Here is a 25,476-nt window from a genome sequence, read left to right as displayed (position 1 = left end):
GAGATGGCTGAAGGGGGTAAGAGCATTGCTTGCTGTAAAGGCATGGCAATCTGAGTTAAGATCCAGCAGCCTTACGTCTGGTGGTGCTGTGTGCTTGCAGGCAGCAGAGGCAGCAGAGGCAGGAGGCATGCGGGAGCTGAATACAAGTCCAGGAAAAAATGTGTAAAGTGACAGATTGGGGCACTCAAAGCAGTGCTTAGCCATCACACATGAGAGTATGTAGCATGTACACACACAAATGTACACAGACATCACTCGTGCACACACACAACACTTGTGAACACACACATGCACACACGCTAGGGAAAATAATAGATGACAAAAGGTTTTAAGACCTTTTTGAAGCAGAGTTTTTTTTTCAAAGTTAAAAGAACAAAACACAATAGTTTATTGTAACTTTTCCTTATCTTTCAACACCATATTTGAAGAAAGCTTTTCTGTCCCCCTTAAGCAGCTAGCACAGTGTTTTTAAGATAGTGGCACCTTAGGGGAGTCCACAGAAATGAGTCTTCGAGTCTTCCACTAAGAATTCTATGTCACATGCACAATATGTGCAGTGTGCTTTCTATCCATGTGTAACACGTCTAAAATTCTGTTTCAATTACTGATACAAGTCACCTAAGACTAAGCACAGTGTGCCTGGAATCTGATCTGTATTGCCTACATACATTTCCAGTTCCTTATTCTGTGAGAGACTCAAAGCGAATATCAAATTCATAGCCCCACAACATAACGGCATTCTGAGAGGCACACGGTAAATACTGCTGAGTGTGGACAGGGATGAGGATGAGCAGCAGGGATGGCCTGAATGCTCACCTAAAGGGGCTCGTCTTCCTTGCTTTGTTTTTACTAATATCTTTAAATTCACTCCTAAGAAAATTTTCCCTAGTGATAACATACATTACAGAAACACAAATCTAGCAATCTGTGAAGTAAAACATATGAATTGGTTTTGTAACTGGGTAATATAAAAGCAGGGACTGTCTTTAGAAAATGCTGTACCATGAGCCTTCTTATTTTGAATCTGCTTCCCTGTCCCATAACTTTCCCTGCCTGCTTTTGGTATGCCATCTCCCCACAGAGAGCCAAAACTTCAGTTGCCATTAATTTTCTCACAGTGACACTTTAGCACTCAAGAATCCAGGTGAGGATCCAATGAGAGGCTCATCATCTGCTCCTACGCCACTTGTGATGTGCAGAGCATCCCTGCTTAGGCAGCATGCGCATCTCTGAGGAGGATGGAACAGTTATCACAGGAGGTCAATGGGGGAGGGAATGTAACTGCCCCACGGAGAACACAGGACAGAGCAGTGACTTGTCAGAGGAGGGCGTTGAAAACCCTTCACCAAAGTCTAAACACATGTTTCTGTGAATAATTGAAAAAAAAATAAAACAAGCTACTTTTAAGTTGTTTTTTTTAAAAAAAGGCTTAATTAGATGTGAAAATGTCTCATTTAAAAATAACATGAATTTACTTAAATGTTCATTACACCGTGTAAACTGTTAATCAAATACATGCATAAATTGCCAGACTATCAATTTTTTTTTTACATAAACATCCTCAAATAAGCATTTGCAAGTAGAGAAGATGATGGAGTGATGGGAACTCGGGGGCATTGAAAAGTTCTCCACTGACCTGTGTTCTATTTGGTTTGTTTTCGTGTTGGAGGATTTCAAACACGTCTTTACTGAATACGGAAATTGCTTTACTTTTAACCATGGTGAGAATTTCCAAAGCAAGAATAAAGTGAGCTTGTCCGGAAGAGGTTTAAAGCTGCTCTTCGATGTCCGTCAGGTATCTGCTGCATTTCTCTCCAGTCTGGGTTGAAAATGGGCAAGTGCGCAGGACTCCATTTTAGTAACAGTATTTTTCTGTCAAATTCCACCGGTTGAGTTCATTTCACCCTTTGACAGTTTGTTCCAATTGCTCCTGAACTGTGGATTACTGTTGTCTTAGAGCTTCAGAAAGCAGATGCTTCAGGAGAAAAACAGACAGTGCTTGCTGTTCTGGAACTTCCTATTATGATTCAAGGGATCATTTATTCAGTGAAGAGAAGAAATGGAAAGTTCTATTGTGCCTTGCATACAGCTAATGATATTATCAAAAACACAATTGTAGTAGGATTTTCATCTGGACATGGAAAAATGTTTTAAGAAGAACTCTATATAAACATTGATTCATCATAGAATTGTTCCCTGAAAAGGAGAAAAGACCCTACTATGCATGGGCAGTCCACAAATACCTTTTCCTAAGCCCCATTGTTCATTGGTTTGTTTTGTTTGTATTTGCTGTTTATAATTGGCCAATGAAGTTGAGTTTGAACTTAGGAGGCAGGTGTCCCAGCATCTAAGAATTGCATTGCTGTTACTCCAAAGGTGCTAGATAAATAGCCCCTGTACCTGCCCTCTGCTACCAAGGGTCTGTAGATTAGTATTCTGCCATGCTGGTAGAGTATTCAAGGAGAAACAATAAATGGCAGAGAAAGATGGCCTCATCTTGAATCACAGCAAATTGCTGCATCCCCCATAAACATGCATGAGGTCACGACTGCTTTTAAAGAATTTCTGTTAATATCTTCATAATTTCCTCCTGTGTCTCACTCAAAACCATTGTTATTTATGCCCAAACACAATGCTGCATTCAGAAAATACTTCACCAATATTTAAACTATTTAGATAATAGCCTTAGGGTTAGTTTATGCATTAATTATGTATTTTTATCAGTGGAAAATTCAAAATATTTCTTCAATAAGATTAAAAACCTACAAATGTAATATAATGTTCCATAAACAAATGGCACCTAGATATTTCTGTAAACGAACATAGCCAATGCTTCTTAAAAGGTTTTAGCAAGTCCAAGACAACAGACCTCAGAGTGACAGGAATTTAAAGTTTGCTCCTCAAGGATAAATACACAACAGTGGACTGATTCACTACAAAATCTTTATATGCCCACATCCAGCCTTTTCCTTATGTCCTGAAACTGTAGCATCACTAGCAATTTACGTGTTAATATCTTTACCTGATATAGATGTATATATTTAAAAAATTGTTAAAGTAATAGCATTGATTTTCACAATTACTGAAGAAGACATTTGAATTTTAAACAAGATTTAATTACAAAGATACCTGCAGTGAGAAAAGAGGTAAGGAAAGGAACCAAGGAAGTGAGAGGGTCAGAGGAAGTGAGATCATCGGCACCTAGGAGATGAGATGAACAGGAAGTGAGGTCATCAGCTGACACTCCTGTGCTTGTGGATTTATTCAGGAGCAACTGACATGGGTGGGTGTACTTGAGCACACACTCAGGAGCAATTCTCTGTGACACCGCCTGAAAAAAGAGGTATCTTAGCTACCAAATTTCCACACCTCTCACACAGTAGATTGAAGCTCAATATGATAAAACTGACCTTAGGAATTCAAATACAACATGAGCTGATGATCCCAGACCTTGAACTCCTGTATAACTAGTGTGTGTGTGTGTGTGTGTGTGTCCGTCCCCTTCAGGAGGAATTTATTGATAACCCCTTGCCTGGTTTTGTTGATGCCGGAATCATCTTTGTCATTCACTCACCAAAGAAGGAGCCGCAGTTTGATGGCTTAGGCCTGTCTTCTCCTGTGGGCATGCACTCACGGGTGACCATCCGTCAACTGAAGGTGAGGACTTGGGAGATGTGGAGAGAAGAAAGTATTAGCTGGTAACGGCTGCATTAAACACACAAATAACTTTTTCATGAGACTCCTTTCTCCTGTGCTTTTAAACTAAAGGCTGGAAGGGTCAACACCGCATTTCGGCTTCCTTTCCTTTCTCTGGAGGTTCCTCTGTGGTAAAAGGCAGTAGATTCCTACCTACAACCTGAGTGAGTGTGGGGAAGCCTATTAAATCCAAGGTAACTTCAGATAGCAATCTGAAGGGCCACAAAGTCAGCTTCAGAACTAAATGTTTCCTCTCTGAAGCCATCTGCAAAGAATAAAAATACAAAACGTGAAAGAGCATCAGCCATGGAGACAAGTCATGAGGCAGGCTTCCACATGTCAAGCTTTACTCTTGAGCTTCCTTAATTAACATTTTAAATTTGCATCCACTCCCTGTCCTCCTGGCTAATGGACAGCTTTTTGTTTCCAGACACAAGATGTTTAAAAATGAGGTAACCTAAAGAAAGCAAAGGGCTTGTTTGTTATATGTTAAATAGCATTTTCTCAATAAGGAATTAATTTTTGTCTTATTGGTTGTTGGTTTGTGAGCAACCTGAGTAATATGGCGGCAACACATTTGCATAAATATTTTTTTCCTTATTTGAATACATTTTTACAATGGTTGGCCTATGTGATGTTTTCATTGACATTTAGGGTGAAGGTTTAAAGGCCGAGGTTAGAATGACCCTCAGGGGTTTTCAAGATAATAGTGTGGAAAAATGGGTAGATATAGTGTATCAAAAAGATTTTAAAAATGCTGAGATGAGCCAAAGTGTAGAGCATCCTTTAATGGAAAATGTGGGCCAACTGAATTCTGTCTCCTAGCCTTGTGTCCTGTCCTGTCACCTGCAGACAGTCCACCAGGAACACCCGTGGGGAGAGTGCAAACCTGACATCAAGCTGAGGAACTTTCCCACCTACAACACCTACAGCTGTCTGAAGGAGTGCAAAGCCCAGCACATCCAGAGGCTGTGCGGATGCTTGCCCTTCCTGCTTCCAGGTAGATAAAGACTGGCAGCTTCACCCACACGGCTGAACTCGAAGCTTAGGATTTAGTGCATCCTTGAATTGGTTTCCGTGCTCACAGAAGGCTAGACTGGAAAATGACCCACTCGCCACCTTTATCTCAGTCCATTTGAAAGCATGAACGATGTAGCACAGAGGTTCCTGGTGGGAAGAAAATGATGCTGTCGGCCTAGGTCCTCAATTCTTACTTCGAAGGTTAAAGTCAGATGTTCTCAAAGAGTTTAAAATTAACGGATATCAAGGATTTTGTAATTTGAAATTAAAAAGTAGGTTGTGTATACATATAGCAGGCCCTAAAGATTTCACTGCCAGGGAACTCTTCACCTTGTGACTGTGAAAAAAAAAAAAGACTTTCAAGACTTCTTTGTACATAGTCTCAGGTGTTTCCAGGACCCAGGGATCCCCCAGGCAATCATTGAGCAGAGGTTAAACCTTGGGTCTGATTTAATACTTTCTCATCTAGCTGATGCCACATCTCTCTGTACTTCCTATAACATGGGGGAAATGGTGTCCTGCTGAGCAGGGTCCTCATGAGGATAAAAAAGCAATAGAAAACATAGATATAAATCAAATTGTTCCTCATTTTTAGATTTTATTTATTCTATTGCCTTTTCTTAGCATGTCCATAAAGAGATATGAGTTATTAGAGAAGCAGCCATGGGGAGAATATATCTGTAGCCTCTCTAGAGTACTCAGAGTGTTTTTCTGTCTTTCTGTCTCTAAGTGGATATATGCTCCCCCGCCCATCTTTCTAGCTACCTACTTCATCTCTATCTTCCTGTCTCAATAAAGGCTCACGGAAATGTTATTTCAACAAACAGAAAGGAAAAATGAAAAGTGTTCACTAGCACACTATTCCTACTTCTTTCTCTTCATCCCTCCCTCCCTCCCTCTCCAGGGTTCCCTCTCTCTTCCTCGCTCTTTCCTTTCCTTCTTACCCTCCTCATCCTTGTCTTTTAAACTTCCTTAATTTGGAGTGCAGTCATCTCCGACAGCCTCACAGGCATATAACACTGTCCACAGTCTCCTTAAGATTGTGAAGATTATTGAGTAAACATTGTGGCTAACCACAGAGACCACTTGTGTTGTACCAATGAAGAAATATCTGGTTACATAAAAAGGCCATGGTTTTTAAAATCAGCTCAGGGAGTAAACTTACGTAGGTCATGAATTGATTTTTCTTCATTGTCTCAGGATTTACAGCAGATACATAACAAATACTAGTACCTACATGGCCTAATCCAACCCATTCAGCAGTTCTCTACCTTCTTAGTGCTGTGACCATTTGATGTAGTTCATGTTGTGGTGACCCCAATCATAACATTATTTTTAACACTTCATAACTATAACTTAGCAACTATTATGAATTGCAATGTATATATTTTTGGAGATAGAGATTTGCCAAAATGTTGCAACTCATAGACTGAAAATTGTTACCCTAAAGGTAGTTAATAAATGTGTGTAAAGATATATATTTATATATTAATATTAATAATAAACAATAATAAGCTAATATTCAGAGGTAGCAGGATGCAAGATAGAGTACCCCAAGGCTTCTCTAACATCATGGTCTAGTAAAGTCACTTTCTGAGGCTCAGTTCTTCATCTGGAAAATGATAATTTTTGCATCATAAGATTATGAACATGATAAAATGAGATAAAATTGTGGAAGCAATTGTAAAATTTTACAAAAATTTAAAAAAATAGACTTGAGGGGACAAATGAAAAGGACCCAAAAGTAGTGATCTTCTCAACAGTTCCTTTCTCTAGATTCTGACATGTTTGCATGCTTATATTCTAAAGAATAAATGTCCATGTGAAGGACGGATACAGAAAAGGAATGTGCTTCTAATTTGGGTTGCTGATTTTATCAAAAACCTGGGACCCATATGTAGCTCAGTGCTGGGAGGTGGCTGTCTCGGAGCTGGAGGAACTTAGAATGTTTGAGGTTCTGAATTCAATCAAATACATCCTCAAATACAAAGACTCCAGTGAACTCAAATAACAATGTTCAGAATTGATCCCCCAAATCACCTATCCAGATAGGCGCACATTTCAAAGCTTTATTGTCTTTTCTAATGGAAGAATTCTATTTCAAGAAAACCCTTTATATGTTACAATTACTGTTTTTAAGGAAACGGTGTTGAGTGCAATCTACTAAAACACTACAACTGTGTATCTCCTATCATTGGTAAGTGACTTGATTGTTTATTTTACTTTCTGTTGGTAGACATTTTTCCTACCATTCAGTTTCCAAATAACCAATATGGAGACTTAATATTAATTACAAATGTTCAGTCAATAGTTCAGGCTTATTACTAGCTAACTTTTATACTTAATTTAACCCTTATTTCTTATCTATGCTTTGCCCTGTGGCTTGGTATGTTTTCTCAGTACAGCATGTTCATCTTGCTTCTCTCTGCATCTACTCACTATGCCAGACTCCTTCCTTTTCCTTCCCAAAGTTATGTTTGGCTCTCCTGCCTAACCTTATTCTGTTCAGCTATTGGCCAGTCAGCTTCTTTATTAAACTAACCACAGTGACAAATATTCATACAGTGTATAGGAATATTCCACAACTTTCAGAGATTATATTGAAATTGTTTAGTTACAAGATAAGAAATAAGTCTGTGGATATCCTGGAGATGAAAAAGAAGCTATATAAAATTAAAAAAAAATTCCGTAGCACTCACTATATAAACACAGTAAAAGAGGAAATCTCTAAGTTATAAAGGCCCAGGATGACAGAGGGCCAGCAAGCACTCAGGGTTCTCTTTCCAAGTCTTTCTAAATATTCATTTTATTTGAGTACTGAAACATTTTCACAGTTGGATCAAATGTTCATATAAAATTCAGGTGAAGCTTGTTAGTTTGAAAATCATTTATATTTTTAAGAACCATTCTTTCATTTAATTAAACACGTGTCACATAATATTTTATGTAAACAAAATCATAACTACATACGCCTTATGTTTTGACAACCTAAACAAATTTATTTTGCCTAAACTTTGCAAAGACCCCCAAATTATTTTTATTCTATGCTTATACAATTTGTTCCATACACATAACTTCATATTTATGTTTTTAAATCATTGATTGCCCTCTTAAAATGTAATATATCATATGCCCTTTGAATTATTTTGGAATATAGCAACTTACCTAAACAACCCAGGGGACTTTTATTTTATTTTAAATCATGGTTCCAGGTTCCGTACAGTCTGTGGTGACTGTGCCGAGGTCAAGGCAGAAGGAACTAGAAAGAGCTGATCTTACTATAACCACAGTGAAGAGCAGAGAAGAGTGAACTGATAAACACACACTTGTTCTTACTTTAGTTTCTCATATGGTTCATGATCCCTTAAATTGTTCCACCCAGAGTGGGTGGGACTTCTCCACCTCAATTAATAGAAACAATTAATAATGTACCATAGAAATGCCCACAGGCCAACCCGATCTACAGAATCCCAAAGTGGAATTCCCTTCTCAGCTGTTACTAGATTTTGTCAAGTAGACAGAACTAACCCTTGCACTCTTCTATGAAAGCCTTTTCTTTTCGAACTTCCTAACTCATTGTAGAAATATCATTAAGATGGCAGCAGCAGAAGAAACATTTTTCTTTTAAGTGGTGATCAAATACTTCAAGGTCTGGATGTAAAGTAAATTTATATTTTTCTTTAGTTTCCAAATCAGTTAAACAAATGCCATAATACCATATTGAAAACAAGAAAGATGTTACGTCTGATGTAAGCAAGAGGAAGAGCCTGGGAAAAGGAATCATGCATACAGTCATTGTGTGGGGACTGCCATGGGATAAAAGGATCCCAATGCTGTTCATACAATTATGTGACTTCAGTGTGCACGAGCATACGAGTGTGGCAGAATACGTGTGTGTAAGGTGTTACTGTATATGCGTGTGTCAAAGCACATGCGTGCACGTGTCTGCTTGAGAACAGCACATGTGAGTACATGGATGTGCTGGATTGTGTGCATGTGGGTATAGGAATGTGTAGTAGTGTGCGGGTGTAGGTGAAAAGATAGCGACCTGGTCGACAGAGAACTTCAGTGGCCATCTGAGAAGCTAAAGGGGACCATGGAAACAAGGAACCGTAAGTCAACAGTGTTTCACAGCAATTTACGACAAGTCTAAAGTTAAGAGTACTTTAAACCACGGACCTTCAGAATTATGTCTGCGGGTTCCTCTCAAAGGGGCATGGCACACACCACTCTCAATCCTGTTCCATCCAAACAGTTGATCTTTTATAGAAATAATCCAGGAACGTCCTGGAATTTCTCATTCCTAACAAAGATCTGACCCCAGTGACTCGGTGGATCAAGGATTGCAATGGTTTCATAGTCTGTCCTGTTGGTTATTTAACAGTAAAATACAAACACGTTTGACTGAGGTTGTGGACATAGTTAACGATTTCTTTTTAAATATGGGAGAAAACACGATGTGCCTGAGAAGGCGCAGGCTTCCCGTTGTGAAGTCTTGTCTGAGTGCGTTGCTCTCATGTTCCTTTCAGACCACATTGAGCTCAGGGGTCTGTGTACGATGGGAACACACAACTCCAGCTGCCCCGTGTCATGTGAAGAAACAGAATACCCAGCTACTATTTCCTATTCTACTTTCCCAAGTCAGAGAGCATTAAAGTTTCTTGCAAAGAAACTGAATCAAAGCCAAGAATATCTCAGGTAATCTGGTTATCTTATAAATTAATTGTGATTAACATGAAATTTTCTTTAATGAACACTTGAAGTTTCAGGAAATGATGCGGTGGTCAGTCGAGAAAGGCAGTTTGGAGGTCATTGAGCTAACAATGACAACCATAGGACTTTAGAGTGCGGGACTATATTAGCCCCTTATTTCAGCTTGGGAAGTTAAACCATATCAGTGTGCGTGCAAATTAAGAGCACAATGGAGAACAGGAAGTCAGGAACATTAGTAAAATTTCTGAATTCCCATGACAACACTGTAACTTCTTTTATTTTGATAGCTGTTTTATCACTTGTAAATATCATAACTTCATCTGATGAGCTATTTAAATATTATACATTTTCCTGTTACCTAACATTAGACTAATGGAAATTAACAACACATATTAATGGTGCATTTTGAACTAAGTATTTTTGAGTATTGACTCCCCAAACAGTAAACAATAAGGAAATTGGTTTAGAGCTATGATCCTTAGATATGTTAGAGAATGCCATGTTGATTCAGGAAACATTGCTAATAGAGCCCATTCTTCATTAAAATTCTTATTGCTGTCTGAAAAAAATGCAGTAATAGATTTCAACTTCATTTCACAGGACAGACAGGTTAATATTTAGCCACTTGTTGGTTTAAGTCCATCTTTAAGCTGTTGCAATTTCAACAAATATATAAAAAGCATGTGTTGGGTGTTCAGAGTCAAAGGCTTTGGTAGGCATGGGAATTCCTTAATGAAGTTTACAAGCCATGCCTTATTGGACATATTTCTATTGCAGTGGAAATGGATCATAAGTATGTAAGTTAAATAAAATGATGCTAGATGCTGTAACAGAAAAGATAGAGGGAAAGTCTTCCAGAGAAGTTGGAGGGAAAAAAAGATTGGCCTTCAGATTTGTGGGAAAGACTTTGAGCAGAAGTGAACCAAACTCTACAGCCATGGGTCTCGAAAGTTCGTGCAGATGTTTCCCAGTGAGGGCCCTGTGAGTATCAGGGAGAGCAGCCAGCGTGTCCTGATTCAGCAGGTCATAGAATGACTATTGTATGAAGAACAGCCAATATTTGCTGAGGTGCTGTAATGCAAATCGTATGTGTTAAGCATAATCTCCAGTCAGATACCTATAACAAACTCTTGGCAGAGATTATGATGGCTTGGGTGACAATGGGAAGAGTAGTGAGTGTGTGTAGCAATGGGACTCTATATAGATGCAGACAGTTCCAGAAACAGGATTTCCTCTTAGATCACATAAGGGTGCTTAATGAAAAATATCAAGGGTTTGACTTAGAATGTGTTAGAGTATGTTAAATTATTAGACAAGCAAGTGGAATTACCAAAAACCAATCAAATACATGATCAGGATTCAAAGCAGAGGTCTTGGTAGCAGAGAGAGTTGGGACCCTTGACTGTATCAATATAGGTTTTAATGTCATATGGAACCACTCTGGGCATGCATGAAGGTTTATAAAGGGCATTAATAAAACAATCTTTGCTCAAGTATGTCAACAATAAATGGGGAAATTGCATTTATTAGCAGGGCAGCTTCTACTTTGATCCGTGCTTAATTTCTCACCAAAACCTGTGAGCTCAGCCCTACTATACTAATAGAACAAGAAAAAGATGCTGCTTCTTCAGGATAATTTAGACAACTTGGAAAAGTTACAAATTGAATTAAAATTATAATCCAAAAGTTTGTAGATATAATGGGCCACAATTAGATGATCACATGTACTATCTTCCTTCGGTTTCTCAAGAATGAAGCACAGAAACGTTATGTGGGGGCTGTTTTCTTTTTTCCCCCAAATGTCACCATGGCAAGAATGCCTTCCAGATAATGCTAAAGGGATTGACGCTGAGCTCATGTGCTGAATCTAATGCAATGGTAAATAGTTCCTGAATCTATAATGGGGATTAAAAATCGTGGTGACAACTGTAAGCTATGTTCATTCTGTTTCCACCCCCAGCGAGAATCTTGTGAACATTGAGATAAATTATAGTGACTTAAACTATAAAGTAACACAGCAACAGAAGGCAGTGAGTGTCCCCGAGTTGCTCGGTAAGTCTGTTGACTTCTTCAACTCTCGTTTCCTGTTCAGGGGTTGGTTAGGCTATCAGTGGAGAAAGAAGGATTAATTGCCCTGTCTCCTACGAGGGACTAAGTGTTTATCCTCCCGAGAAACCACCAGTGACTCCACCACACAGGATTTTGCCAAAGCAGCCACTGATGTGTATTCTAGAAGGCAGTGCTAGAGCAGGAACATTGATGGCGAGAAACAAAAGGGTGGTGGTTGCTGGGCTCTATGGGTGAAAGACATTAGGGCATTAGTTTTCAGGAGTTCTGGGGAATGAGGGAAGGTTTTAGAGGTAGCAATGATGAAGGAAAAAAGTGTGCGCTGTGTCTTAGAACTGCACACTTCCAAACGGTCCAAATATAAATATTGTATATGTCAATGTAAATTAACATTTTTTAAAATGCAGTGTTTTAAATATATTTTCGGTTAAATGGACCAAGATGAATGCTTAATACAAAATATAATTAGGACCCTAGCAGGGCAATTTGCATGGAAATTGTCTTCTGGAAAAACAGCATGGCTCCTGTAAGACCATATGGTACCAAGATCCAGCTCTGCTTTGCATTTCACGAGTGCACATTACATTGTAGTTAGAGTTTCGCCTGGCATTCAGATCTTCCAAAATCTAAATTCAATCCACGGAAACATAGTTTCATACCTTCTCCTGTTGGAGATGATTTGTGTGAATACTGTTGTCAGGCATTACTAGGTTGTATTACTTTATTTATATTAAATTTCAAAATGATTAATGTATATGCACATGTCAGCCATGATCAACTTATGAGATTCAAATAATGTATACTATAACAATGTTTACTTTTGTTTCATGAAAAATAGTGATTTCTTTTTGGATTTTTATTACAGCCGATGTTGGCGGTCAGCTGGGCCTATTTTGTGGAGCTAGTCTGATTACAATTATAGAAATTATTGAATATGTATTGACCAATTTCTACTGGCTATTCATTTTCTTTTTGCTCAAAATACTTGAAATGATCCAGAGGAGTACTCCACCTCAGGCAGTGTAGAAGAATGTTAATCTTATGTTAGAACAAAAAATTGCTTTTTTTTTTAATGCATATAATTATAATGGCTCATTCATTGTCATGGACTTTATGTCATAGTTTGGAAAGTCTAATAAAATCATTGAAGATTCATATTTCTGTATACACCCTTTCTACCTGTATTGTTTAATATAGTTGTATTTGTCTATTTTTCTGTTGTAGACTGAGCATGGAAAATACTAACAATTACATAATAGGCATCTTTTACCTTTATATAATAATGGAAAGTATACTTTATAATTAAATATGGTAATTGCATCTATTGAACTGCATACGGTTTTGAGGATTATTTTAAATGTCAACTGCCACAACCTAGAATCAGCTGCAAATAGTCTTTGTTAAAGAATTCTATAGCTTGCTTTGGCCCATGGACATATCTGCTGTTAACTGACTCAGTTCAGTATAGGCAGCATCATTCCCTAGGCTGGGCCTGAACTTAAAGACTGGAGGCACCAAGCAGTCAAAGAGAACCCATGCATCTGTCCCCTCTCTGCTCTTCACTGTGGATGTCAGGTTTCAAGTCAAGAAAGAACCCATGCGTCTATCCCTCTCTGCTCTTCACTGTGGATGTCAGGTTTTGAGTTCCTGCCTTGACTCCCACTCAGGGGATGGACTGTGATCCGGAATTGTAAGTCAAAGAAACCCTTTCCTTCCTTGGTTGCTTTTTGTGAGGGTATTCTTACAACATCAAAATCAAAGCTAGAACAATGGACCATCAAGACAATTGTTCATTTAGGAACTAGTGTGCATAGTTTTTGCTTTCTAAACTTTCTCAGAATATTTATTTTCATTAAATCAGAGCATTTTTGTTCTTCCTTCTGCATAGTTTTATTATAACTGACTAGGGGATGCAGGAATCTGCATTTCCTGTACAGATGGATTCATAAATCAATGTAATTGAAAAATGGAGCTGAATCTGTGGTAGAGAGGGCTGCACAGTGTCCCTTTATCCCCTTCTAGCAACTCTTATGCACTTATTTAAGCTAGAAAAAAATCCAACAGTTCCATTTGTTATGTTTTAGGCGATCAACCATTTTCAGCCTCTCAGAATGTTTGTTCAATAGAGAATTGCTCAAAAGCCTTCTTTAACACAGAGAACAAATAATCAAGGCAAAGGACTCTAACTCCCAGGCTGAGGGTGCAGTTAGTCTGTGCTTAGCTTGTATGAGGACCAGTCTGCATCAAAAACAATATCAATCTAATCCCCAGTTCTTTCTGGGTCGTAATGTTTGGTTCCATTTTCTTCCTGGCCGCACGGCATCGCCACTCTTCTTGGCTCAGGTAGTTAAGAGAGAAATGACCTGGCAACCATCACATACTGACGTGAAAGACATTGTTCAGAATGCATATTGATTATCAACTGTTTACACTGGTGCCCAGAATCCGGATAATTCCTGTCATTTAAATATGAGTGCTATCTGTTTGGGAATTGGTGGTGAGAATAAAATAAAATATCTGTGCTTTGAAAATAAAAGTTTTAAATGTTACCTTGGAAAAAGTGCATTAACCTCCCAGAGCATTGTGAAATCTGTGGTTAGGATCGATCTTAGGTAATGATTGAAGCAATGTTGTTATACTCTTGTCCCAAACAGAAGTTGATGTAATTACATAAAGTGTTTGATTTTGTTATCTCTTATCAAAAAAAGGATGGGTCACATGACATCCTCAGTCTATAATTGATCTGTTTGGTAGATCAATATGAGCATATAAATAATGAGCAAAAGAGAAAAATTTGAATTAACTCAAAGAAGAACCTGTATTGAGCAATACACAATGAATAATAAAGAACACCAGATGGAAAAAATACTAAAGCAAAACATGAGACTTTGGGAATATTTGAAAAGCAACAGAAGAAAGGAAACTGACAAGTTCACGACAACAGAGACAGTGACCTTTTCTTTTTTCAGGGTGCAAAGACACTCCCTTTTAGATCTGGCATTATCACAGGTAGAATTTGGGACATTCCTTGCCTGATGCCACGGGAAGAGTTTCGTAACAACACAGAAGTACAGCAGGAGGAAGGAGTTAGAAACTCATGCTTGAACGTCCTCTTCTCAGAAGCTGGCAGAAAAAGGATGATTGGCTTGACGATCACAATCTCGGTTCTAAATCCTGTTAGTAGTTAGTGCTAAAATCCACTGAGCAGCAAACCTACTCAAACCAGCTCACCTAGCCTTACAGAAAAGCGAAGGGCACTTCCAGAAATCAAGGGCAGCAGTTTGAAGATGCAGTTCTGGGATAGGTGGGGATCAGAGCTGATAGCAAAGTGAAGTCTGCTGGTTAAGGAGCAGAAGATGCCTGCGAGGGCAGCCATTACATCCCAGCCACCAGGATACACTAACTGTGTGGTCACAGGACTTTACTGACTGTCTTAGAGTCTCCATCTCTCTTCCTTCTCATCCTCCACCATTATCTTCCTAACCTGTGACTTCACCTCTGCAAGGACAACCATCTCTTAGGACTCTGCACTGCTCCTCAACAAATGATATCATGGGATACAGTGACGGAATGCTGTTTCTTAAATAATAACCCTATTGTGCTGCCTCTTCTTGAGCATAACTCATTAACTTTTGTCTCGTGATCTCTTATCAGATAATCACATTACAGATTAAGTAGCACTTTAATTACTACTAAAGTAGTAATTACTTTAATTACTACTAAAAGTAGTAATCTTTTAGATACTTTCAAACACATCTATGCAGGCTAGTATGGCAGAGTAGAATACACTTTAATATTTCATCATTTTCTTCTTTTTTCAGAATAACTTTTCTTTCATAAAAATGCTCATTTCCCTGACTTTTGAAGGTCTGCATTCTCTAACAAATAACCTTCACCGGCTTTAACCACAATTTAAGTCTTCTCCATCAAAATATAAGACATTTGAGCAGTAGGAAACATTTATTTACAACGTCACAATGAATCAGTAAATCCAACTAGACAATTGGATGCATTTTATGTAAAAATTAATATAGAAAATTATGTTCATGCAATCTCCACTTTCTCTTTTTAGTATTAAATGTTTCAAAAACTGGATACTTCAAATTAGAATAAAATGCAATGAAAGATCATATATTCACTACTCAGGTTTAACCTAACTAGCATCACTGGGATTACTTCCCTCAGAGTTTGCGTTCATGGAGTACTCTATGCATATTGTTAGCACAATGTTTCTGCCCTTAGATTAGAGCCACTTTTAGTCTTGGCCAGAGGAGCCTCTTTTGCTGTGGGAAACAACACAAAAATTCATAGCTCCAGTCAGTGTGCTGTGAATTACTGACTGTTGATAGCTCAGCACTATGGAGACATCTGTTTCAACCCTCTCGCTCTGCAAGGACGTTGTGAGACATTGTGCCAGACTTAGAGTTGGGTCAGACTATAAGATCCAGAGGACAGGAAGAAATCTCCCAGGATGCTGTCTTCTCACGACATCGTCATTGTACTGATGAACTCACTGGAGTTATGATTGCTTGCACACAAGCTCTATACCAAGCCAGGTCAGCAAGATCAGCCAACACCACAGCAGATAGCACTAACTGGACTCAGTGAGCTACATCAAAATAAATCTAGGAGTAGATGAAAATTGGAGGGGACATGTTTGGGGTGGTTTGGGAGACAGAGAGGGAAATAGGAGTGAATATGATTAAGATGCTGTGTGCACATATAAAATTGTCAATGGATAAAGGAAATATACTTTAAAAAATTAAACGAACAGAAGGCTTGAATAGCAGCATCAGCATCTCTGATTCCTGACTGAGGATGCAACTAAGCCTGTGTTTAAATTCCTGCTGCCATGATTTTACAGCATTATGGTGGACTGTACTTTGAGATGTGAGCGAAATGAAAAACTTAACCAAAAAAGAAAGAGAAGAGGAGAAAGGGAGGAAGAGAAGCAGGCAATGGAAGAGAAAATGATGGAAGACAAGACAGAAGCAAAGAGGAGGAAGAGAAAGGGCAGGCGGGAGAAGGTGGTGGTGGCAGCAGCAGTGGCGACTTAGGGGAATCCACCTGTCATGTGTGTTAAAAGCCTCTGCTTGCCTGACTGTCACACCTAGAAGATGCTGCTAATTTATTTCTTATTGTGGGGCTTTGCATGTTGGGCGGGAGCCTGGGTTCTGGCCTGTAGTTAGCTGAGTATAGACACTGACGTTACCTCCCACTTTCTATTTGACTAAGGTACATTCACCAAAGTTCATACACTCTAATTTCCTCATGAATAAAATAGTGAAGATGTATACATGAACAACTAACAGATTATTACAAGGGTTGAGTTCCTGCAGCGTATTTAAAGTCATGTTGGGAATACAGATCCACGTGAGGCAAGAAGGAAATCCAGTTTAGCCAGAAGTAGTGAGCCAGGCTAGTTCCACTTCTTGAATCTGACGTAAGGTGGCTAATTTTAGCAATATTTAAGAACAGCCTAATTTTTGAAAAATGTTTCCTGATGTCAATTAATTCACCTGTGTGCACAACAAAGCTTAAGTCATGTTTAGATACCAACTCTTTACAAAGTCCACATGAGCTCTTCCAAAAGATGGGTTCTGTCAAGTCAGAAACCGCTGCTCTAGACGAGTCAGGGGAGAATTCCTGAGGCAAACATGTGCCTATGGGAGTTAGGAGCAACTTTGCCCTATAATAACATGGACATCACCTAGGTTTCTGTAAAGGACAAATGGCATCTTTCATAAGGATGGCCTGAGATGCAATGCTCAAGGTCTATAAGGACAGCATGGTGAGTCTGGGGTAAACAAACATAACAGTCTGGGGGATTCTGGTGAGGTCAAAAGATCACCAGGTTGTAAACAACAAACTTTTCCAGCATTCCAGGTGAAAGATAGGTAAACATACTCTTCCTCTGAAGATATAAGCCTGCATGTTTACCTTGCCTGGTTTCCCTCATGTATATAACTGTGCCCAAGGACCTTGACCCTCTACACTCATGCTTTTTAGGTTGAACTATTACTTACGGTGCTGAACATTGGTTTAGGAAAACACAAATTTCAAAAAGGAATGGCATGATTTAAAATGTTGCTACTGCTTTTTTAGCAGAAACACTAAAAGGGCATTAAATGTCAAAATATGCAATGATCTGGAGCCAAGGGGTTTTGAATGTTAAATGCCGATGAATCAGGAGAACTATCAGTAAATTCACTGACATGAGCACACTTCTGATGGTAGAGACACTTGCTTCCCAAAGCCTGAAAGGTTCTTGCAATTTTGGAATATTTGATTGAGTACAAGTCCTTTAAAAATGTGTTCATCTGTGCATGGGTATGCAGATCTTCTGGTTATCACCATCTCCGATTTCTCCTTCCGGTCATACTTTGAGAATATCCCCACCAAGTGTGGAGGGATAGGTTGAGTTGACATTGGACCATCCCTAACAGGAATACAAAAAAAAAGTATCATGTGGGTAGGGACTCACTGAAGAACTAGATCTTTACAAAGATTCTTAACGTTGTCATTGGACAATAGGTGCCACTTAGTGGCTCAATTACAGTTCACTAAAAGCAGCAAAGAATTGCCAAGTGGGAATGATGTAAGATCTCCTTTGTCATCTCAAAACATTGTGATGCTAATGTTAGAGAAGGCACCATTTACATTTTTGTATTTTTTCTACAAATCTTTCCTATAGAACCCTTTATTTACTTTTTCTTGGCACGACATATTATGTTGTAGCACGTAGATTGTTAAAATGCAAAACAGATACTCAGTTCAGAGCTGCATACTGCAAATCAAAATAAAAAACTATAAATATATATTTACCATTTTCCTTTATCCAGGAACTTTCTCTTTCAAACATTATTATGGCTTGCATGTGAGGTTACCCCTAAATGCTCATACACTGATTCGTTTCGAGGGTCAACATGACCCAAAATTGAGGCATCTGGGAAGAAGTGCATGGGTCAGATTAGCTTATGGACATACCTGTGAGAGATTGTCTTGAAGTGCAAGAACCCAGCTCACTGTGGGCGGCACCATCGCTAGACAGGTGAAGCTCAGGCTACCTAAGAAAGCTGGTCTTCTGGACATAGCAAGGTAGTTGATCTGGGAGATCATATCACTAGTTCAGAGTTTGGTGTCCTTATTGGTGTGTGGCAGAAAATTCTAGAGATAGGACCCAGTTGGAGCAAGAAAATCACTAGGGAATGTTTATTCTAGGGTTATGTCTTATCTCAAACCCCTTCCTTCCTTCTTTTCTGCCTGATTGAGACAAGGTGAACAACTTTGCTTTGAGAAGCTATTATCCATGATGTCTTTGTTGCTATTTGCTGCTTGGGCTGGATCCTTCCCGGTGATGGTCTGATGTTTTATACCTGACACAGTGGACGCATTGATAGCAAAGAGAAAACAAGCCGGTCAAACATTTCAAATCACTTTAGGTCTTACAGAAGAGCTGGGCAACCGCCTGTGCTCTTATCTCCTACAGATTGACAGCTTTGTGTGACCTTTAGGCCCTGGAATGTGGCTGACTTTAGATGTGCTGAGAATATGAAATCTAGCTGTGATTTCAGACTTAGAAAGGAACAAAGCAAGTAGAAGAGCCAACAAATTTTTTCCAGTGGGGGTTTATAGAAGCCGTTTTATTAATTTAGCTCGTGTGAACTCCCTGATGCTCTGTTCCTAATTTTGTTTCATGAAATATGTTTAAAGAGCTGTAAATCTTTTATTACTGTGTAAGCAGGGCCCTCATTTAATCATGATTGGTTTTCTTTCCCTTACCATGGTTACAAAACAATGTAGAAAACAATTAAAACAGTATCTCACTATTTTCTCTAGAATCTCAGTCTTTTCTAGATTACAAATTGACGGTGAGAGCAAGAGATAAAGTAGAATTTTTCTTTGTGATATGAATACACTAGGAATAGTGCTTTAGATAAATAAATGTATTCCTTTATAAACAATGAAATATTAATATCATATGTATAAGAGCACAAAGTTTTTCTGATGTTGTTGGTTTTATTTACAAAAACCATTGTTTTTTCAGTTAGGGTTCCTGTTGCTGTGATGAAACACCATGACCACAGAAACTTGGGGAGGAAAGGGTTTGCTTGGCTTATGCTTCCACATAAGTGTTCATCTTTGAAGGAAGTCCGGACAGGAACTCAGACAGGGTAGGTACCTGGAGGCAGGAGCCGACACAGAGGCCATGGAGGAATGCTGCTCATTGTCCTGTTCCTCCTGGCTTGCTTAGACAGCATTCTTACAGAACCCAGGACTGCTAGTTCAAGGGTGACGTCACCCACAATAGGCTCAGTCTCTCCATTCAATCACTAATTAAGAAAATGCCCTACACACTTGCCTATATCCTGACCTTAGAATCCGTTTTCTCAGCTGAATCTCCCCTTCTCATCTGTATCAAACAGACATCAAACTAGTCGAGTAAAAACAGACCCCTTGTCAACTTGGCATACAAACATAAATACTTTTCAGTTAGAACCTTTTCTGTCTCATTTATCCCCAAGATGGCATATAATATTGATGCCATATTGTAAAACATAAATGGATTTAAAAATCCTACGGTCGTTACAAATTCAAACACATTAAAACTTCAATCTCTTTAAAATCACCAATCTCTTTAGAATCCAAAATATCTTTTAAATATTTAATGTCCTTTCAGCTGTGAACTCCCATGCAAATCAAAATTAAATTAGATACCTTCTCACCTCAAAAGGGATGCACCAGGACAGAGTCACAATAAGAACAAAGAAAAACCAAACTCCAAAAGTGGAAAAGAACTTTATGTCTGATCATCTGAGATTCACTCAGGGTCTTCTGGGCGCCTTAAAGGGCCTGGCTCACCTACCTGGCTCCACCCTCTGCGGCAGGCACAGCTTTTCTTCTGAGCTCAAGCAGACTCCACCCCGATGCTGTCGCTCTTCTGGGTGGTCCTCCCATGGTACTGGAATCTCCATAATGATGGAGCCTTTTAGTTCAATGGGGCGACACTTTCACCAATAGCTTCTCGCAGGCTTTCTTCATGTCGCAGCCTCAACCTCTCTGTATGGCCACTCCAGTACTAGGCATTCAACTGCACCTTCAACACAGTGGCCTCTCCTGGCCTCTCACAGTGCCTGCCAAGCCTCTGCTGCTCAGTGACCCCTTCGTGTTTTCAAAACCAGTACCATCTGGGTGACTCTTATCACTGGCAAGTCTGGGTGTCGATGCAAGGTACAACCTTGGCGGCCTCCTCACAGCTGCGGGAGCTAACAATTTTTAAAGGTGTTGCAGATTGGAATAATATTTTGATTGTGCTGGGTTTAATAAAATATATCCTTCAACTGTTTATCATGTTTTAATTCTTTTAAAAACTACTCCAGTACTAGGCATTCAACTAGTCTCAATGGGGTTTTTGAATTTTAAAATTCCCACACCCTAGGTGGCTAGCTTTGTATCATACCTTCTATTTTCAGTGGATTTGATTTGTGAGAAACACACTTGCAGTTTCTGAGCAAAGCATCATTATTTGGATAAAAAAAAAGTTATAAAATTTATCAAGACATTATGTCCATTTATTTCAATTTTGTTCTACACTTATAATCCAGTAAAATCAATGAGTTTATGATTTCTTAAATTACTTTTACACAAATTCTGAAAAAGGCTTTGCAGCTCTCAAGGCTGCTAGCTCTTCACTGTAAACTGAAGATAGTAGTGATGATTATGGTGATAACGACGATGATGCTGAGCTGGAGAGAAGGCTAAGTGGTTGTGAACAAATAGCACACACGTGGAGGTCAACACCTGTCTCTCTGTCTGTAACTCTAGGTCCAGGAGATCGGGCGTACTTTTCTGACCTCCATGGGCTCCGGGCAAGCTTTTGGTGTACATATATCCATCTAGGCAAACACTCATAACACATGTAAATGAAATAAAATAAGGCATGGAGTTTGGAAGAACATGGGAGGTATGTTGAGGTGATGTGGGACTACAAGAAGGAAATTGTGGGAAATACGATCAAGATACACTGTATACAAGCATGAAAATTTTAAATAGTAAAAAAGAGGCCAGATAAGCCCCTTGTCAGATTCTGAACTCAAATTTTATAAATATCCTCTATTTTGCATTTTCTTCTGACCTTGTCCACACCTTGTCTCAGGATTTAGGACACAGACTCATTATGGCCACCTGTGTGTACCCTTGCCAAGCCAGTAGCAGGCTTGGCACATACTGAGGTGAGAATGAAAGAGCTCTGAGCTCTGTGATTTGTACTCAGGCATGGCACGTGACATCATCACCAAGTCAGCTCGGGTGCTGCGATCATGCAGGTTCAGGGTCACCATTCTTATGGAGATGTGTGGTTCCGCTGAAGCTTGTTTACATGGGGTAGAAAAATCACAGAGGGAAACTAATAAGTTTTGAAGAATATGTTTCATAAATTAATGTTTTGATTTCATATAACTCTTCTTTTCGATGATCTAAAGCTACCTTGTGGGCAGTTGTGATCCTTCCTGCATGACAGGGCAAGGAGGGTCTAGAAAGATGGTTCAGTGGATAATTGCTCACCTTACAAGAGAGTCAACAGAACTTTGAATCCTCAGAACTCACAAAAAAAAAATAGATGTGGTGGTGAACATCTGTAATCTCAGGGCTTCCAAAGACAGGTGTGGAAGGCAGATGGAACAAAATCTCAGTATTCAAAAGCCTTCCAAGGAGGCATCAAGCTTGCCTTAGATTTCTTTATTTCTTAAAGTTAAATTTCGTCTCTCCATCTGGACAGTTAAAGTTCTTGCCATCGAAATTTTAGATCTTATTCCTACCAGGCCCAGACCAAGTTCAAAGCCTGAACCCACAAGCCTTTTACCAAAGAACTGCTCCAATTTTAGAAAATGCCTTACTGCTAATATGCTCATTTTTAACAGATAATAAACCTGGTTCCAAATAAACTGAGCTGTGAAGGCCATAGGGAGAGGGCCTCGCTATAATAGGGCTCAGGGGCTTTCTTCTCTGTGGATGTTTCGTTCTATTTTGGTCGGATTCACTGTATTCCTGTTTACTATGATAGAAATTCAAGTTTAGGGTAAATTAAGGCTTTAAATAAGCAGTAATTTCTTGATATTTGACAGCTTTCGATAGGAGGTAGATGAACTCTGCTTACAGCAGCATTGTGTTACCGATTCCATCAGATTGCTTGTTCTAAAAAAAAAAAAATAGTTATTTAACTCCCTACAGAACAGGCAGGGAATGCTTGGTCAGCATTTCTGAAAAAGATATCTAAAAGTAGATTTGTTATCTCCTGATGAGTAAAACTGGATGTTTTGTGGTATTCTTTTGGATTTGTGGGAGGATGGGAATGAATTCAAGATTGCACAAGGAAGTGACTGAGTTAGCTACAGAAGGTGAACTTGGAGAGCAATTGTCTCCTTCCCCAGGCTCCACGGTCTTGATGGTCCATTCTCTGCTGCCCTCTAGAGGTTCATCAGCCATCATTGCAAATGTCAGAAAAGGAAATCTACTTAGGCAAAGCTTGCAGAAAACTCCTCTCCCCATTCAATAACAAAGAAAACAGCACATCATTTGGTGAGTCAATTATAGATTCAAAAAACATGAAATAGTTATGAATCATAAAATACATGCATATTTTACGTATTAATGAAAATGTCTTTTAAATCCAAACTGACCAAGTGCTCTTTTATACTTGAGTTTAATTTGTAGGAAAATTTCTGTGTTTGAATATTGAAATATTTTCCAGATTTTGCTTGTGGATACTATTGTTTTATCATGACACATGCTATCCATAGCTTACTCTCCAGCGTGTCATCAACAATTTATGAATTTACATGTCTCTGGTTATGTTTCTACTATCCTCAAAATGCCAAACCCATGTTCTAATGCTATAATTTCTTCATGTTTTAATATTCCAACAAATAATTTCAGCAATGGCTATTGTACTCCCACTTTTAACAGTGAGAACCAGAACATAGATTAGGGGGATGTATCATGGTCACAGGCTGCTAGCAGACTGTGAAGCCAAAGCTCTACAGACCCAATGTTATTTCTACACTCACTCATCCTGCCACCTTGAGAAAACAGTCATTACTCTCTTAAAGGCAACCATAGGCACTCCTCAACCTGTGTCTAATATTCTCATTGCCTTTTCCCGAAATTCCTTCTCCCTTCTGCACCCTCTGTCCCATTTAGAGGTCTTGCCATCTATCAACTAACTGGACAGGTCGCCCGTGCTTACCTTTCTCCTCGTCCCCTTTGACCCATATCGTACTACAAACTTTGAGTTATGAACCTTAAGTTCTCAGTGGCCTTTCTGCCTTTCCATCATTTGAGTGAAGGCTCAGGCCAAAGACTAACCACCCCCTAAAACCACAGAGTCTAGGTCTCTGCTGTCAACTCAACCCGCACCAATTGCAGCAGGACTTCTTTCAAGAACTGGTTAAATGATAGCTTAAGAACAGCCTTTCCCATAGCCACGCTGATGAATATCTTGCATATCATCATAAAACCTTCATCTGGCGATGGATGGAGATAGAGACAGAGACCCACATTGGAGCACTGGACTGAGCTCCCAAGGTCCAAATGAGGAGCAGAAGGAGGGAGAACATGAGCAAGGAAGTCAGGATCACGAGGGGTGCATCCACCCACTGAGATGGTGGGACTGATCTAATAGGAGCTCACCAAGGCCAGCTGGACTGGGAGTGATGGAGCATGTGATCAAAATGGACACTCTGGACGTGGCTGGCAATGAAGGCTGACTGAGAAGCCAAGGACAAAGGCACTGGGTTTTTATTCTACTGCATGGACTGACTTTGTGGGAGCCTGGTTTGTTTGGATGCTCACCTTTATAGACCTGGGTGGAGGGGGGAGGACCTTGGACTTCCCACAGGGCAGGGAACCCTGACTGCTCTTAGGACTAGAGAGGGAGGGGGAGGGAGGGAGGGGAAAGGAAAAGGGAGGCGGGGAGGAAGTGGAAATTTTTAATAAATAAATAGATAGATAGATAGATAAATCAGCCTTTCTGTAGCCCTTTCTTTCCTCCCATCTCTTACCTTTCCCACTTGTCCTTCAAATCTAGTTCTACCTCCCACAGACTACTCTATACCTCCCACAGACTACTCTATACCTCCCACAGACTACTCTATACCTCCCACAGACTACTCTATACCTCCCACAGACTACTCTATACCTCCCACAGACTACTCTATACCTCCCACAGACTACTCTATACCTCCCACAGAAAGTATTGATCAACTGCTTATCTGTGATAAATTCAGCTGACAAATAGGAAAAGAGGAAGTACTTTGGTTGTAAGATTCACAGCGACAGAAAGGAAATAAACAGTGTGCTCTGTTAAGTGCCGTGGGACCATGGAGCACAGGAGTTCTCTTCTCTGTTGGAAGGCTCTTGAGTTAGGCGATAGGAGGCTGCCATCACAGCATGGACAAAGACCTTCCAGACAGAGCAGGTACAGCCTTAGAAAGGCAGCAGCTAGCAGGTCTCACCGGCTAAGACAACACTCTTCTTCACTACGGGATAGGGGAAAAAAAACTAGAAATTAAGTGAATTTAGATAGGAAAGAAATTTGAGGGTGTGGAATGGCGAGGGAAAAGCAAGAAACTGTTGCATGGGAGGGGGCCGCTTATTGTCCTGGCTGCCCAGAACCGAAATAATCACACAGAAACTGTATTCAGTAAATCACTGCTTGACCCATTAGCTCTAGCTTATTGGCTAACTCTGACATCTTAATTTAACCAATTTCTATTGATCTGTGTATTGCCATGAGGTCGTAGCCTAACAGCAAAGTTCCAGCACATCTATCTCTGGCTGCAGATCCATGACATCCCCCTCACTCTCCCCTTCTTTCTCCTAGCATTCAGTTCTGTTTTCCCTGTCTACCTAAGTTTTGTCCTATCAACAGGCCAAGGCAGATTCTTTATTCATTGTTGATAATCGCAGCATACAAAAAGGACT

The 25,476-nt window shown here is 39.5% G+C and overlaps 1 protein-coding gene and 1 long non-coding RNA gene across 5 annotated transcripts in view; one reads left to right on the top strand and one right to left on the bottom strand.

Annotated features, from left to right (window-relative positions):
- Asic5 (acid sensing ion channel subunit family member 5) overlaps positions 1–12,651 on the top strand; it is a 28,566-nt gene extending 15,915 nt beyond the window's left edge. For 2 of the 3 annotated variants that reach the window (XM_048424528.3, XM_048424527.3), the window contains exons 4-10: positions 1,670–1,795; positions 3,508–3,657; positions 4,522–4,696; positions 6,857–6,913; positions 9,246–9,414; positions 11,390–11,481; positions 12,362–12,651. In XM_048424528.3, coding sequence (XP_048280485.3) covers positions 1,670–1,795; positions 3,508–3,657; positions 4,522–4,696; positions 6,857–6,913; positions 9,246–9,414; positions 11,390–11,481; positions 12,362–12,522 — 930 coding nt within the window. In that variant the 3' untranslated portion in view covers positions 12,523–12,651. The remainder of the gene's footprint in view (positions 1–1,669; positions 1,796–3,507; positions 3,658–4,521; positions 4,697–6,856; positions 6,914–9,245; positions 9,415–11,389; positions 11,482–12,361) is intronic. The other variant, XM_048424529.3, reaches the window with a different exon arrangement.
- Positions 1,790–21,058, bottom strand: LOC125393876 (uncharacterized). 2 transcript variants are annotated; one of them, XR_007229991.3, is made up of 3 exons: positions 20,223–21,058; positions 3,575–3,664; positions 1,790–2,017 (listed from the first exon to the last, which is right to left on the bottom strand). It is a non-coding gene; the product is annotated as an uncharacterized LOC125393876 (long non-coding RNA). The 2 variants fall into 2 exon arrangements; XR_007229990.3 differs by lacking the exon at positions 1,790–2,017 and adding an exon at positions 2,024–3,331 and having other exon boundaries at positions 20,223–21,057.
- Positions 21,059–25,476: the final 4,418 nt, after the last annotated feature.

Source organism: Myodes glareolus, chromosome 20 (genome assembly GCF_982192425.1).
Source record: "Myodes glareolus chromosome 20, mMyoGla1.1, whole genome shotgun sequence".
In the NCBI taxonomy this organism is placed as follows: domain Eukaryota; kingdom Metazoa; phylum Chordata; class Mammalia; order Rodentia; family Cricetidae; genus Myodes; species Myodes glareolus.
This window is presented reverse-complemented; position numbering and strand designations above follow the sequence as displayed.